At 38.5% G+C, this 16,566-nt stretch overlaps 1 protein-coding gene across 3 annotated transcripts in view; it reads left to right on the top strand.

Annotated features, from left to right (window-relative positions):
- Positions 1 to 16,566, top strand: part of Cped1 (cadherin like and PC-esterase domain containing 1) — a 266,707-nt gene that overhangs the window by 145,454 nt on the left and 104,687 nt on the right. For all 3 annotated transcript variants that reach the window (XR_003480049.2, XM_027389966.2, XM_027389967.2), the window contains exons 11-15: positions 1,095 to 1,252; positions 4,971 to 5,041; positions 6,786 to 6,836; positions 12,324 to 12,507; positions 14,466 to 14,634. Coding sequence is in view for 2 of the 3 variants with exons in the window: in XM_027389966.2 (XP_027245767.1) it covers positions 1,095 to 1,252; positions 4,971 to 5,041; positions 6,786 to 6,836; positions 12,324 to 12,507; positions 14,466 to 14,634 (633 nt within the window). In the remaining variant the exon portion in view is untranslated. The remainder of the gene's footprint in view (positions 1 to 1,094; positions 1,253 to 4,970; positions 5,042 to 6,785; positions 6,837 to 12,323; positions 12,508 to 14,465; positions 14,635 to 16,566) is intronic.

The raw sequence follows: 16,566 nt of genomic DNA, 5'->3' as shown, positions 1-16,566 counted from the left end.
ACACATGTTACTTATATGAGTTGTAACCAGTTTACCAAGTTAACCAGTGAATGACTGACAATTTTTAATGCAATTTTGCCCCATATTATAGAGACTGAAAGTAAGTTTATGACTCCAACATAATTTAATTAATATATTTATCATTTTAGTTAGTTTACATTTGATAAATTACAGTTTAGCTCGATGCTTTAGAAAGATGCTCACCTGTTGGGAATCCATCACTCCAAACACTGTGGATGCAGACAGTCTCTACAGGGACAAGAGAACAAAAGAAGCAAGGGTCAACCTCAATTTCCTGACTCTCAGAGTAGAAAAAAAGATAACCAATTTCCTCTTTTCTGTGAGATTAATAGTTCTTACACTGGAATAATTCACTTGTAGCACAAAAGGATTTCTCTTCCCCATTGCCTGTCTTCCTCTGCTCTTTTGAGGTTTTGATTGCTGGAAGAAGAGATCCTTGTATACTCATCAAAAAGAAAAAAAATGACTCTGTTTATACATAATGATTGTCAACAACTTTCACAATGTCTTAAAAAGCAACATTTGCCTTAAAAGCAGTACCAAAAATTAAATTAATCTATACTGATTAATTTGCTTTGTGTGTGTGTGTGTGTGTGTGTGTGTGTGTGTGTGTGTGTGTGTACAAGAACAGGTGTGAGCAAATATGTGTGGCGGTCCAAAGACAGCTTCAGCTGTCATTCTTCATGTGGCATCTGCTTTGTTTTCTGAGACAGTCTCTGTTGTTGGCTCAGAACTCACCAAGTAGGCTGTGCTGGCCAGTCAATGAGTGCAGAGGATTCATTAGTCTCTGCCTTCCATGCTGGATTCTGTAGGAGTTCATGCTTGCCTTTCCCAGGCATCAGACTCTGGTACTCAGGCTGTCATTGCAACTCAGTTATCCTCCCAACCCATGACCTTGAGTTTTTAAATAAATAACTGCTGGGCAAGACAGTATCTGACTACATATAAATACTATCCATAATATTATGTTTCAACTTACGTTTCAAATTTTCACTGATTGTTCTTCTGTTGGTGTTTTTTTTTTTTTGTTGTTTTTTTTTGTTTGTTTGTTTGTTTTTTGATTCTCTTCTCAGCTCTTCCCATCCACAGTTCCTGGAATTCAGTCTGTGATGCATGAATTTTATGATATGGCAAATCCTAGCTCACTACTGTCCCGATACTGGTCTCTTTTAAATATATCTGAACAATTTTGGCCCATGAATAAAAAGGAACAGCTACATCCACTGGAATGGTAAGAAAGCCACAAATTTGAATGGCACAATCCAAAAATTCTAAAGTCGAAAAGATTGATTTCAAAAGGTTTTGCCTACAGTGAAGGGAGCAACACAAAGGAAGTATGCCCTAAAATTCATGGTCTGGAAAAGAAATCACTTGAAAGCACTTGAAACCATAATGATTCTGGTGGTCGTCAGACACTGTAACAAAAATACACCCAACAGTTTTCAAGCTAAGATGTGACTCCATTATAAATCAACGTTTAAAATTAGACATTTCCATCTCAGTACCTTTGCATTACTGAAGCATCGGGAAAATTTGGTGGGGTTTGTGTTCTGAACCATCCATCATCTTGGAGATAGATACAACAGACACATTTTTTTGGGCGTTATAGAAGCATGGCTTTATTCTGAACAAAACTGATCTAATTCTATAAATCTGTACTTCGCTTTGTTTGTTTTGCTTTTAGAGAGTGTTTTGCCATCTTCAATTCCACCCTTACAAGAGGTAGCCATGAGGGAACAGGCAGGTGAGATATTAATGCCTCTAGTAGCTGGCAAAGAGGATGCACTTAAAGTTTTGTCTGTTCTTTAATATGGATAGAACTAAGAGAGCATCTGACTTTTCTATTGCCAGGAAAACAGAATTAGACCTAAGCCTCCCAGGGAGATGAAAGACTATGGGACATGGCACTCATCTGTGTCTCTTTCGGTCACCATTGGGAATAGCTTGAGCTCTGTTCACTTGTCCCCCATTTCCTTCGGCTTAAGGAGGTAGTGACTATAAGAAAGTCATCTGTAATTAAAAATACAAATAACCATGTATCTGCATACTTCTTAGAACATCTCCTAGCATTAACATTCACTTTAACCGCAAAAGCTTTCTAAGCCTGGCTTTATTCCCTCTGTAAGTCCAAATGAAGCCTTCCTTGTGTACTTGAAAACAGTTTTAAATACTACAGCATAAAGCCACTGTTTAAACTTTGCTTTCACTCAAATAATCCAATACTGCCTCATCCATCAGTACAGATAGGCAAAAAACAGGCGAGATTTCCCAAGGAGCTTATTTGTATTGTTTGTAACGTTTGGTGAACTCCCTAGAGATTTGCAAGCTTTATACCATTTGTTCCCTTGGCAAAGTTTTTTCCAGCTCCTTAGATATGAGCAGGTTCAGCAATCTACTGCCTAGAATCAGAAGACTGGGTTCTCTTGCCTTAAAGAATTGTAAGAAAGGCCTGGCATTGGTGGCGCACGCCTTTAATCCCAGCACTCGTGAGGCAGAGGCAGGTGGATCTCTGTGAGTTCGAGGCCAGCCTGGTCTCTAGAGCGAGTGTCAGGATAGGCTCCAAAGCTACACAGAGAAACCCTGTCTCGAAAAACCAAAAAAAAAAAAAAAGTAAGAATGATCATAATTGAATATAAAAGACTGGGACTATTCTGAATCACACAAAGGTGGATTTAAAAAAATCCCAACATTAGAGTTTATTAGTTGTAGCAGGCAAAGTTCTCTGAGTCCTCTAAGACTTAATTTCTTTACATGTATACATGGCTTAAGCTGCCTACCACACATTCTAAAAGGATTACATAAAGTTTTTTGTGTGTCACACTATAGTGTAAATAGGTGATAAAACACATTTTATCTTTCCCTTTACATATCTATGTTGCTCAAAGGTCATTTCAGCATCTCTGGTGAGGGAAGTACTTTTCTTTCCTTTATAATGGAAGCTACACATGTCCAAAAATCTTTTCTATATTGACACCGACAGAAGTAAATTTTTGATATTTATCAGAAGTTAAATAGCATAGTGCTCCCAGAAATATTTTTAAAGTACTGAGTGTACATTATCTCCACTTTACCAGTTAGTGTGTATACTTCATGATCATCAAAGGAGGATCAGGCCTCTCACACAAATTTCCCAGATAAGGGAAATTAAGATTCTAAGACAAATCCGTAGCATAAAACATTCGTCTAATACAGATACTGACAGGCTGACTGCCTCACTCACGGCTCTGCACTTTTATCCAGTGTACCATGCAGGCAGGGAGGCGGCCATGTTTTAATCTTCACAATGGCCACAGACAGGCAGTTTTATATATACGTACAGTACTTGGGATCTAAGGACTTCATCTTTCCTTTGAAATAAAAAACATTTGCTTGCAGCAAGGCAACAGGGTAAGAGAAGACAAAGCTGGGGCGTCAACAGTGATAGGTAACATTTACATTTACGTGTGAGCCCCAAGGCTCAGAATCCAGACAACCCAATCTAAGAAGTGTGGAACCCTTTAAAACGTTGGTTAATTTTCATTTTCCTGGAGAGAAAGTTGCACATGCATTTTGCTATGTGGAAATGTTTTCTTAGAAAATACACACCAATTTAAAAATAATTCATTCACAATGGTATCCAAGAAAGAACCACATGATGCCCTTGCATACAAGTTCTCACTCCATTGAGACAGCCATGCTTCCATAATTCAGTTCATGTGTATTGCAGGTTGTGTCTCCTGAGTGAGTCTCCTGGAAGTTCTTGTTCATGGGAAATTCTTAGACTTTTTAAAATTTGGACTTCAGCTAGGCTTCCTTCATTAGAAGAGTGATTGCCACTGTGCAGAAAGCTCCGGATTGGATCCCAAACATTACAAAAATAAAAATAAGCAAACAATCAAATGTCTCAGCACCATCAAAACCTTTATAGCTCTTGCCAAGCATGCTTTACCTGTTATTCCATTTCTTGGAAGGAATCACTACATGTTGCCTCCAGGTGTTTTTTTTTTTCTTTGTGTGTGTGTGTGTGTGTGTGTGTTCATATGCCAAAAGAAAACAGACTTTTAGAAGAAAAATTATCATAACTTCTAGCATTGACAGTGATAAAAATGCTAATTAGCACCTAGCAAACTCTGTTTAATGCCTATGTTCTTTGAGAGTTCTTGCCCGATGATGATGCTATAATAGACCTGAAGATGCCTTTGTGCCAAATTTCTCAGCACAATGTCCGGCACTGGTGTTTCTATTTGATTCTCAGTGTTACTGTGTAGAGAAGATGCTATTATCTCCGTTTTAATGGAGGTGACAGATAGCAAAGCATCATATCAACACAGGAAAGTCATGTCAAGAGCTAGAGACCACAGTGCCCTGTGTTCCCTATTACTCAGACCAGAAAATTTTCTGACTGCAATTTAGGTTACTTTAGCTCCAATTTGAAGGACTTAAAGGCTCATCCAGCCAAGCATTTGTTTCCTTATTGGACACAGAAAATGAAGGGAGCATGCCAAGACTTAAACAAGCTTGGCTGTTCTCTATTGGTTATTGGGGAGTGTAGGGACACATGCCCGGGCAACTTCCGTTGTTACCTGGAGCCATGTTGGTTTCTCCACTTTTGTGGGCATTCTCAGGCTGTGTCTCAGGAAGTTCAAGGCTCTTGGCATCAGAGCAGTGGAATGCTAGGTAGAGATCCCTGTGAGAATGTGCATTTTTTTTAGTCACCTCTGTTGGCTCTGGGCTATCTGAGGTTGCTCAGCTTCCAACCAGAGTAACTGTTTCTTCACTAGTTTCTTCAACTATGCACCTACTTGTTAGCAATGATAGGATTTGTACCCACCTCACTGGAGACTAGATAGCCAGCCTCGAGGAAGTCCAGACAGTGCTTCTGGTCTTCACCAAAATAACTGTGCCCTCCCAGGACAAAAGACAGTGTGTTCACCTTGTTGATCTGGACTTGCTTGGCATTGTCTTCACAGGAATTCTTCAACAAGAAACAAGACCATTCAGAAAACACCAGAGTCACTAGAAGCAATCAAAAGCAAAGAAGGTAAAAGCATATAGTCCCACACAGCATAGAGTACTATCTGGCTCAAAGATATATTTAAAATGTTTAACTTTGTTAGCAGTCAAAAATGAAAATTAAGCAAGAAAGTGGTATTTTTCTCCTCAAAATTGAGTGTTCTTCTTAAAGATAAGGGAGGTGTGAAGGGAAATGAGTGTTCTCATATTGACAGTAAATGCTTCCATTAGAGCACATGCTAAGGGACTACTTGATATCATGGAAAGTAAACTTTAAAAGTTACTCTTGGGGCCTAAGCACTCAGTGGTAGAACACATGCTTCATATGTAGAGGCTGTAGGCTCAGTCCTTAATGCACAAAAATAGATTATCTAGTTAAATAAAATTTACCCTCACACACTAGAAATTCTACTTCTAACTATTCATTTTAAGACAATAATTAATATGCATGAACATTTAAATATTTAAGTATTTTAATGAACAGTAATATAACTTCCAAAAAAAGTTTAGTACCTATTTATAATACAATTTTCATCAAATTGTAAAAATAAATAAACAGGTAATAAGTGAAAAAAATAGAATTCACCATTATTGCTGTAAGAGTAGACTGAATGCACCTGTGAACTTACAGTCCTGAAATAAAAGTCTATAAATAGCTAGGGAAGAACATTTGCCATGAAAGATGTTCAGGCTATATGGTTGGATTAACAGCTGCCTACTAGCAAGAGGAACCTCAAGGAAGTTTAGTGGTGATTTTTTTATTACCCCGACTTACCTCTTTTTTTTTCCTTCCTATTCTATTTTTTTAAAAATATCTAATGTTTTGTCATTAGAAGAAAAATATTTTAAGAAGAAAAAATGAAAGAAATACCCATCAATATATCTATTTATTTTAACTAAAGAACTCTTATTATAAGCGGGATTTAGTCTGATACTATGGTTCCTCGTGGTGCTGCATTGAATCTTCTAACCAGAATTTTGGTTTAGATCCCACTAGTGAGTTTGCAGAACACTAGTTTGAGAACCACAGATTCAACAAAATGAGTAGAAACAGCAATGAACGGATGATGATTGAGTTTGACTACTCTCTTCCGCCACCACTTCTTTTTAAATGAATATTTTTAAAGCACTCTACATATTTTAAGCATTCCTTTGTCCATAAATATTTATTAGGATTTTTTTTAGATGAATATTTAGTCATCTGGAAACTTGGAACATACAGGGTAACCAACTGGTTAGAACATCCTCTTTCCAACAATTTAGGAAATTATAGCATAGGATCACAGAACCAGAAGAATATGTAATAGTTTACCTTCAGGATAAAATGTCATTTAGACCACTCATCTGTTCCTCTAATATTCCCCTACTAGAAGTAATCACTTGTTTGAGTTTTGAAGCCAATAGCTAAATGTATTGTAGCTGTCAGTGGTGCTTAGAAATCTCATTGTTGAGGAGTGGAGAGATGACTGAGTCAGTAACGTGCTTGCTATTTGTACACGAGTATCTGCGTCCCAAATAGAACTCTGGGTATGATGGTGAAAGTTCCCAGTGCCTGGCAGTGGGGAGGGGGTAGAGACTAGCAAATCCTCAGGCCTTTCTGGTTGGACAGTCTAGCTTGTCAGTAGGTCCAACTTCAGAGCGAAAGACAGAGGGAGGAAGAGAGAGAGAGAGAGAGAGAGAGAGAGAGAGAGAGAGAGAGAGAGAGAGAGAAAGAGAGAGAATTTTTACATTAAATTCATAGTTTTATTTTTTAATCTAATTTTTTATTTCAGATGCAGTTCCAAGAGTTTTTCATGAAAATAAAGATATACACTGCAGTAATGGTGAGTTGAGACTGAATGTTTCCATAGTACAGCCCACCGTTTAGACATAATGCAAATCAAAAAAATAAACATTTTATCATATTCAGATGTCTTTAGGCTGCTAGTTTCAAGTAAATTTGGGGACATTTCATTTCTGGGTAAGTTAATATCTGTGACTTCCGCCTCAATAGAAAATTTTATTTTTAGTTATTCAGATTTTTAGTTTAAAATATTATATGTATATATGTTGTTTGAGGCCCATGACTTTCAGGCTTATTTTTAGGGGCCCAAGGAATCTTAAGGCTTTACATTAGAGGTACAATTTGGCTTAGACATGCTCTTTAGAAATCTCACTATCCTGAATTAAGTTTTTCCTCCTAGGCCATTACTTAATAATGGGGAGTACATGAGTAGAATTCTCTCTGTAACAACTGAGAATTTCAAACTCAATTTTTGGTTTATCTTCTTAAAATATGATGAATTTTAACTATACAAAATGAAATACATATGCAGTTTAAGTTTACGAAAAATTTAAATTAAAAGTCACTTGGCTCATCTGGTTTGATACAGTAACAATGGTCTTCTAACCTTGTCTTTTTTAGTGAGTCCCATTGACTTTCAAGGTCACAGAGCTATTAAATGACTGAGATGGATTGTGCCCTTCAGATTTGTCCTAACGTCCTGAGTTTTCTTTTCTTTTTAAAAAAAATTATGTGTTTTACATGTATGTGTTTTGCCTGCATGTATGTCTGTGCACCCCACAAGTGAATGATGGAGCTTAAGGAAGCCAAAAGAGGGTGTTGGATGTGCTTTTCATAACTCCTGGAACTGGAGTTACACATGGCTGCTCACAGCCATGTGACACTAAGAATTGAACCTGGGTCCTCTGGAAGAACAGCGGGTGTAGTGCTCTTAACTACTGAGCCAACTCTCCAGCCTCCTGAATTTTCTTAATATCTTTTTTCTATTTTTTTAATTTAAATTAGAAACAAGCTTTTTTTACATGTCAATCCCAGTTCCCTTTCCCTCCTCTCTTTCCCTGTCCCCTCCCCCCAGCCCCCTTCTTAATATCTTATATTATGTAGATAATTAGAAGCTCTCCATTGTAGGTTTATTTTTTTCAACATATACCTCTTAAAATAGATTCACATCTACCAGTCTATTTATACATTTTGCTAAAGTATGCATTTAGAAGATTTATCTTCTGGGTGGTTGTGGCGCACACCTTTAATCACAGCACTCAGAGGCAGAGGCAGGCATATCTCCATGAGTTCTAAGGCCAGCCATTTCTACAGAGTGAGTTTTAGCACAGCCAGGGCTACACAGAGAGACCATGTCTTGAAAAGCCAAAAAACAAAACAAAACAAAAACAAAAAACCAAACAACAACAACAACAACAAACAGAATAGAAAAGAGAAATCTTGTCTTCCAAAATAAATTCCTCTAAAACATGATAGTTGAAAAAATGGAATGTGTAAACTTAAGCTTAATTTATTATAAATAGAAGTCTTATAATAAATACAATCTAACTTGTTTGCCTTCTAAATACTGATATTTAGTCATCCCTTTTCAATAATCATATCAAAAATCATGTTGGATTGAGTCATATTAGTCTTTATGAAATCCACAAGTGCATTCAGTTAAGAACAGAAAGCTTCTCAAATATTGCTGTTCTTACTAGGGAAAAGAGAGCCAGTGTGCCCCCCCCAAACACCCCCCACCCTCATGACCAATCCCTCACACCTACAAGACCAGGTTCTCTTTTCTCCTGGGTACCCTGCTGCTCTGGTATGATTTTTAAAGAAAAAAAACCTCAGTGAGGAAACTGACAGAATTGGAAGTAGTAATATTTTTTGAGAGTCTGTTCTGGGCAAGGCCCAGAGCTAAATGCAACTTGGAAAAGCCATATCATCTCTTTGGGCTTCTGTACTGGATGAACTTATCACCTTCAGTTAATGTGATGTAGATGAGAGGCACGTTGTCAGAAAATCTCTTCAACTTTATTCATGTTGTTTTTTTTCCTTGATGAAAAATTCATCTTACTTGTATCTTTACAATTAATCTCCCTGCTTTTATGGTTTGATAGAAGATTTAAAAATATGCTGGGTGATGCTCCTGCACAGGTGGGGTTATCTTTAAGAGAATAAGCCTTTCCTGTGTTCAATATGAGTTACGATGATCCATCAAGAGAGCAATAAAATCCTATGGTTAAAAGAAATCCGATAAAAACCACCAAAACTTCAAACAGCCTTCCCGTGTATGCTTGCCAAATAGGTTAAGGAGCCTGCTACTACCATCCCTCATGCTGGGTTCTCATAGATCTAAGGTAAGCCTGAGACAAGTCAGGACTGGACTGGGAAAGAAGCCAAGGACACACCAGGTGTTTACAGGCAGCAGCCTTTATTCAGTTGCAATGATGTCAGCGCTAAATCAACTTTCAAGTAAGGGTCCAGGACGCAGCACCCAACCCAGACATGGAAAGTTTGGTGGTGGTGGTGGTGGTGGTGGTGGTGAATGGGGCAGTCTTGCTAAAATCTTATTTGAGAAAGTAATCGCACATTCATTTCATCTCTTGTGGAGGTGAGGTTCAATTTATAAGAAGTACAAGCCGCCTTTGAAAACTGTGACTGCCCTGTGAAATATAAAAAGAAACGTAAATACTATAAACCAAAAGGAAATTAATTCTCACTAAATCGCTATAAAAAATATGTTCTCAGTTAATAGAAGTGGCACACGCCTGTAACCTCGGTGCTGGGAGGCCAATGCTGGAAGATCAGGAGCTCAAGGCCAGTGTGAGCTGCATGGAAAGACCTTGTGTCAAAATGAAATAAATTAAGGGTATAAAAGAAAAAAGCAAGCCTATTAAGTTAAAAGACATTGTCTGTGATTCATGTTGACGAAACAATCAACCATCTACTGCTTTCTCTTCACTTAAGTGGCCCTGTGCAAAAGAGTACGTTTATATCCCCTTCATGCCTGGGCAGCATGAATGGTGATCACTGCTCCAGCTTGGTTAGTGTTATGCTGGGGTCAGAGCAATTGGATCATATCCCATACTGTTAGCCACCTATTTTCATTGTGCTTATCTCCATGCCTTGAACATGTGGATAGGGTTGTGGGACTTTGAAAATCAATACATTATTAAAAGAGCCATTGAATCTGAAATAAAAGCAGTGATTCTTTTCAGTGTAAGTCATAAAACTACATACTTATAGTCTTATGGGTCATATTGAGACATATTATTGAAATTACGATTGAAATCTACCTATGTATGTATATCAGCCAGAAAAAATCTTTTGTTGGCTTGTTCTTTTCAAATGTCAAGAAAAATGAAGTGGTGTACTCAAACCACTTAAAGATTCAACAAAGTAATACCTTTCTGTAGAATGAAATTATGCCGTATTTATGATACTATTCTGTGACAAATCTTTCTCTGTCCAGCCAGTCAGCTCCCAAGTAATGACATGGAGACTTAATATTAATTATGAAAGCTCAGCCTATAGCTTAGGCTTGTTCCTAACTAGCTCTCAGAACCTAAATTAAGCCATATTCTAACATCTACATTCTAAAATGCAACTTTTTACCTTTCTTTCATTTTTTGTACCTCTGACTTTTTCTGTGTCTCCTGGCATCTCTTTGTATCTCTCTGTGCCTCAATTATTTCTGACTTACTTTCTATCTGCCCAGAAGTCCCTTCTATACCTCCTGCCTAGCTATTGCCTGTTCAGCTCTTATTAAAGCAATCAGAGTAGTATGTCTTCACACAGTGTACAAATATCCCACAAAACTATTGTGCTCTTAATTTATACTTGATTAATTGTTTTTCTCCCACCAGCAGGGAAGACCACAGAATAGGAGACAGAATGCATGTATTAGCTTTGTTTAGAGCATGCAGGCAGCTATGGGGAGACCTGGTTCTCAGGGTTGGAATGCCACAGCTGGATGATGGTTTTCTGTTCCCACCTTGTGTGATGCTTCTCTGCTGTCCTCAAAGGCATATCAGAATTTTGGTCTTCGTGAAGTACAAAGCCCAGGACATGATAGTGGAACCAATGGATAGCAAAACAAGGTGGACTTGTGGAATGCCTTTCCTCTTTAGTTTGACTCTGGAAATGATGCAAAAATACTACTATAAATGATAACAAATCATCAAATTTGAGAAACTATTATGACAGCTATAGGAAAACAAGAAGGGCAGAAGTGACTAGAACAAGTTTTTGCTAACTTTAGTTCCATACTTTCTGGCATTGAGCCTTTGCTTGCTGTGCTATTCAGTATCACTGAATGTCCAATGATGCTAGGTTGCTGTCACTTCGCTGATTTCAGGAGAGTTTTCTATACTTACATTATTTGCTGGAGTTTTATTGACTGTTGTAAAGAATAGATAAAATGCTTGTAGATACTACATTGAAATCCATTTTGATAAACTCTTGAGTACTTACCCATTCCAAATATTAATGTTTTGTGTAATTCAATAGTGGCTGTGTGTGTGTGCACCACTAAAGCTGTTTTCCCTTTCTTGTAACAAGATAGTATTTGCTATAAAATGAGTTGCCGAAGGAAAATCTATAGTCAATGGCATGAAATCATTATAAGCTTGAGTACAGGTTTAAACAGATATGGCATTTCTTTTTATTACTTTATGACACTTTCCCCTGATGAAGTGGCTTGGGAAGGAATTTCAGGATGCTTTGTGGATATTTTGAGCTATGTGTTTGGTACGACACCAAAGTTCACATTTCTTCTCTACCATACCAGTCTATATCAACTAATGTGGTGATATCTTGCTTGTCCAAGATCAGAGGATGTAGCTTTGGTGTCGTCACAGGAAGTGATATGGCTGGGTAGGAACAGGAAGTAAGATGGCTGGACAGAGACAGGAAGTAAGATGGCTGGGAAGAGAAAAGATATTAGCAGGAAGAAACAGGAACTTGGTGTCTTTTGTGCTGGGAAGTTAATGAGGTAAAGGTGGCTTTGGCTTGCTCCTTCTTCTCTCTGAGCTCTCAGTATTTTCTTCTCTATCTGACTCCACGTTTTTATTACTAGACCTATTAAGAACTCCATTGAAAAACTAATGGCAGTTTAATGACATTTCATTAAGAAAATTTCCTGATTGGCTGCTGGTTCCCTTCTGTCACTGTCCCATGGAGACATTGTCTCCATTTTCATAGTTGATTACGATGTTACATTTCACGAGGATGTTATCAATCAACCGACAGGAGAGACATTTCCCCCCATCTCCCATGCCTTTATCATTTCAAGGACTGAGAAAAAATACTGTCTGTATTGCACCAACTACAGTGAACAGCTGGCCTGTGGAAGCTCCTCCATATCTGACAAATTGGAAATCATGTTGATGCCATAAATCAGTGGCGCCCAAGTGTTTAGTGGATAGCCACTGATCACTGAAACTGTGCCTAGGAGTAGGAGGGTAAAACACCTTAATTGCATGCAGTTTTAAAATTTATATGCAGTTCACAGTTGTCATTCTTTCTGTCTTGGGAACAGGGAAAGGCACAGTCTGCAATATCAAGATCTTCACCCATCCCCGTCTGGAACTAAATCCCGAGTTTAATCCGAAGGTGAAAGATTATTACTGTGAAGTGCCGTTTGATGTACTAACAGTGAGGATTGGAGCAGAGACTTCTAAGTGTCAGTGCAAGGTGCACCTGCAGGAGCGGGCAGGGCCAAGGTATGGGGATGTGCGCTGGCTGACTCAACTTCTCACCAGAAAGCAGATGTTTGATTCCACCTTCACTGGTGGCTCAGAAAAGCTGAAACATGGTCCTGGAAAGCATGGTGGTGGGAAGTCTGCCTCTCTGAGAGGCCTCATGTGCTTAGAAACAAGCACAGATTCTCCACCCATCTACAAAACAGGGAGTTAATCTTCATAACAGTACCATAACAAAAGAGGGCCTTGAGATGTAAGATGAGGGGGAGCTATCAAGAACTCAGCTTTGTGCATCTTCTCTTTTTTTTTTTTTTCAGATTGTTGGAGCTGATGCTTATAAAAAGTGACCCCCCCTTTTACCCTAAGCCAATGTCTCTAGTCTGGTGACAATCTGTGGGCACAGTATGCTGACTTTGCTCATCTTGCAGGGTTTATTTGTTTACTTACTTCTTCATTTGTTGTTATTTTCCATAGATGTTTTTGAAAGACTCCAACTCTTTTATTTGAAAGTTTGAACAGAAACAGAACATTGTTACAGATAGTGTCCATAAAGAGGAAGATATAAGTTCATGCCATAGGGCAGAGGTTATCAACCTATAGGTCTCGATCCCATTTGGGGGTTGAGTGGTCCTTTTTCAGGGTTCACCTAAGACCACTGGAAAACACAGATATTTACATTACAATTCATAACAGTGGCAAAATTATAGTTGTGAAGTAGCAATGAAAATAACTTTATGGTTGGGGTCACCATAACATTTAATAAGCTGTATTAAATGGTCACAGCATTAAGAAGGTTGAGAACCACTGCTGCAGGGAAAGAAATGTGCTTGGCATTGATGACAGTCCAGTATAGTATATAAAAAGGATGCCATTTGGGGGACCTGGGCAGTCTATGGGACTGCTGGCAGTGGAACCAGTATTTATCCCTAGTGCATGTATGGACTTTGGGAGCCCATTTCCTATAGAGGGATACTCTTTCATCCTAGATACAGTGGGGAGGGCCTAGGTCTTGCCCCAAATGATGTGACAGTCTTTGATGATACCCCATGGAAGGCCTCACCCTCCCTGGTGAGTGGATGCAGGGTGGGATGAGGGCTGGTGGGGGATGTGGGAGGGTAGAAGGGAGAGAGAATTGGGATTGGTATGTAAAATAAGATTGTTTTTAATTTAAATAAAAATTAATTAAAAAAAGAAAGGATGTGAGCTCAGGATATCCCTCCATTAACAGAGTGCTTGCCTAGCATACAAGAAACCTTGGGTTCAGTATTCACTTGGAGGTCAGTCTGGGATACATGAGAATATCTATCAAAGGAAGGGAAGAAAGGAGGCAGAGGGAGGAAGGGAAGGAAAAAAAGAAAATGAAATAATAGAGAAAGGAAAAAAGGATTCAGTCTTTCTTATCTGGGTTCTGCCCTGGCTCTATGTAACTTGAGGCAGTTGATTATCAGTTCTTTTTAAAATTCTCTATGTTGCTGGGCAGTGATGATGCACACCTTTAATCCCAGGCATGCCCCTTGAGAGGCAGAGGTAGGTGGGTCTCTGAGTTTGATGCCAGATTGGTCTACGGTGTGAGTTTCAGGACAGCCAGGGCTATATACAAAAACCTTGTCTTAAAAAAACAAATGAATTAAAAAGAGTTTATAAGGGCCATTGTGGTTTGTATAGAGCTGTTGTGTTAGAAGTAATGGCCTGACCCTGAAAGGTGTCAGTAAATATTACTTTCTTCCCCTCTAGTTAATGTAGGACATAACTTGTTCTAAAAGATGATCCCTAGTATAGCTAAGAACTAGATTTTCGATATTTCATATTTCTTGTGAAGCATCTCTTACATGTTTTAGTCAAGTAACAATCATCATAATGATGCTGATGATGCTGATAAATACTGATGTCTGAATCTGTTTGGACTCAATAATTGTCCCCATCCATAGTAATTCTCTTCTATCTCTCACTCTCCATCTCCGTCGGCTCTCCACTCTCAGCTTTGCCAACTATCCCCTGGGATTAGGAATGAACAGAATTTCCATGCTCGTGGTGGATAAATCTCCAGCAGAGGGTGACACAGAAACCACCTATAAACTCAGCATCTATAGAGAAGACCGCCCAAGTCTGCCCTTCTTTGAGGACTTCACAGCATGCGGTTTTGTACAGGTGAGTGAATTTTTACATTTGCACTTGTGTTGAATTGGGGATGATTACTTAACCCAGTGAGAACCGCCAAGTGCAGTTGTTACTCGCAGCAATGTGCCTCTCTGAGCAGTGATCTCTACAGCAGTCTGAGCCCAGGCAGGTATCTGAAGCAGTCATTCTGGGGTTTCTCCCCCCCCCCCCGCCCCCGTGGTAGCCACATTTTGCTCCCTGGGCTCAGGGACCCCTTATAGTTACTATTTAACATTGTGGAGCACCAGCAGCTTTGAATTTTGGTTTTGCACTGCCCATTTAAATTTTCATGTTTATCTTGGATTTGTCCCTGGATCTCCTTTTGAAATTTTAAACTGGATCCAGTGGAATTTATTGTAAAAAAAAATTAGAAGAAAACATACAAAATGAAATTTGCTTGCATAGATGTATTTCTCATTTGTGCCTCAACCCTTAATCACTTCTCAAGGCTGTGGGTTCTCCTTTGAGAAACACATTTCATTTTGTAGCCTTATTGGTTTGGGAGGAGGGTTTCTATTACCCTCTGACTTCGTCTTTTTGTCAGCTTTCCCTTTCGGTTTCTTTTCCTTAAATTTTCTCATACCATGCATATACCCTCAGGACAGATGATGCCAGGCAAGTAGGAGTTTGAACTCTGATCATATATTTCCTAATCTATTCAGAAAACATTATCACAGATTTACTCATACAAGGTCAAAAGCATGTGCTTGCTACCAGGAGCTTGGTGATAGAGAGGGTTAAATGGGGACGTGACCCATTTAACCCCATGATGGCAAGAATCCCACAATTGTCTATCTGTTCATTTAGCGGCCAGACACTCTAATCCTCCTCATCTTCCCTCACCACTTCTCACTCTTCTAGTTCCAAAAGCTTACTACCATTCGTTCCATAAGGTGATTCATTCCTTAGATTTTTTTTTCCCTGAGGAAATACAAATCTCAACCTTAGGAATCCTCACAAAATCAGAGGGAATTCTACATTGTTCTAAAGAGTAGTATAGCAAAGCAAAAAAAAAAAAAAATGAAGGTTATCAATAGCTGTATTATTGAAAACCATTTTTGTAAATAAAAGGGAAATCAGGTGACTCTTTAGAAGCCCACACCTGTTTTAGCACACACGGCACTGTCCTCTGATAGTCTCTTTCTCCTCCTTAATGCCTGTGCTCATCCATATATTAAAAACCTTTATTTTATTATTTTAATTTATTTCTTTAATTTAAATACTTGATTTCATGCGATATATTTTGGTCATGTTTTTCCCTTCTAATATTTTCTTTTTTTTCAACTTTTTTTATTTGAATTAGAAACAGGATTGATTTACATGACAATCCCAGTTCCCTTCTCCCACCCGTCCTCCCCTGCCACCACCACCCCCAGCTAAAACCCTATCTATCACACATCCTTTCTGCTCCCCCTGGATGATGAGGCCTTCCACAGGGTGTCATCAGTGTCTATTGTATCCTTTGGGAGAGGGCCTAGGCCCACCTCTGTGTATCTGGGCTCTAATATTTTCTTTATTAACCCCAGTTTGTTCCATTAAAGAGAAGCCATACACATAAAGATATGCTGTCTCATTAATAGACATTTAAGAGCAGGTAAAACTAATATGATTATAGGGAGCAGAACAGGGGTTATCCAGAATCTATTAATGCCTATTCATGAGCAGACCCTTTGAGGAAATGCCCTGTATCTTAATCTGGGTGATATCTACTTACATGAACAAGTGAAACTGGGCACTTAAAACTTTACTGTCTATGTAACATAGGAGATATGTATGAAATAGTTGGACAAATTTGCATATAAATTTTAGTTCAGTAAAATGTGAAAAGAAAATATTAGAAAGGAAATTTATATTGTTATCTTCCAAGGCCTATCTTACTTATCAACTACCATATTGATCAGAAGCAAGTTAATTACCATGCAC

This window comes from Cricetulus griseus (genome assembly GCF_003668045.3).
Source record: "Cricetulus griseus strain 17A/GY chromosome 1 unlocalized genomic scaffold, alternate assembly CriGri-PICRH-1.0 chr1_0, whole genome shotgun sequence".
Lineage (NCBI taxonomy): Eukaryota > Metazoa > Chordata > Mammalia > Rodentia > Cricetidae > Cricetulus > Cricetulus griseus.
The sequence above is the reverse complement of the archived record's forward strand: the minus strand, read 5'-3'. Positions and strand labels throughout refer to the sequence as shown.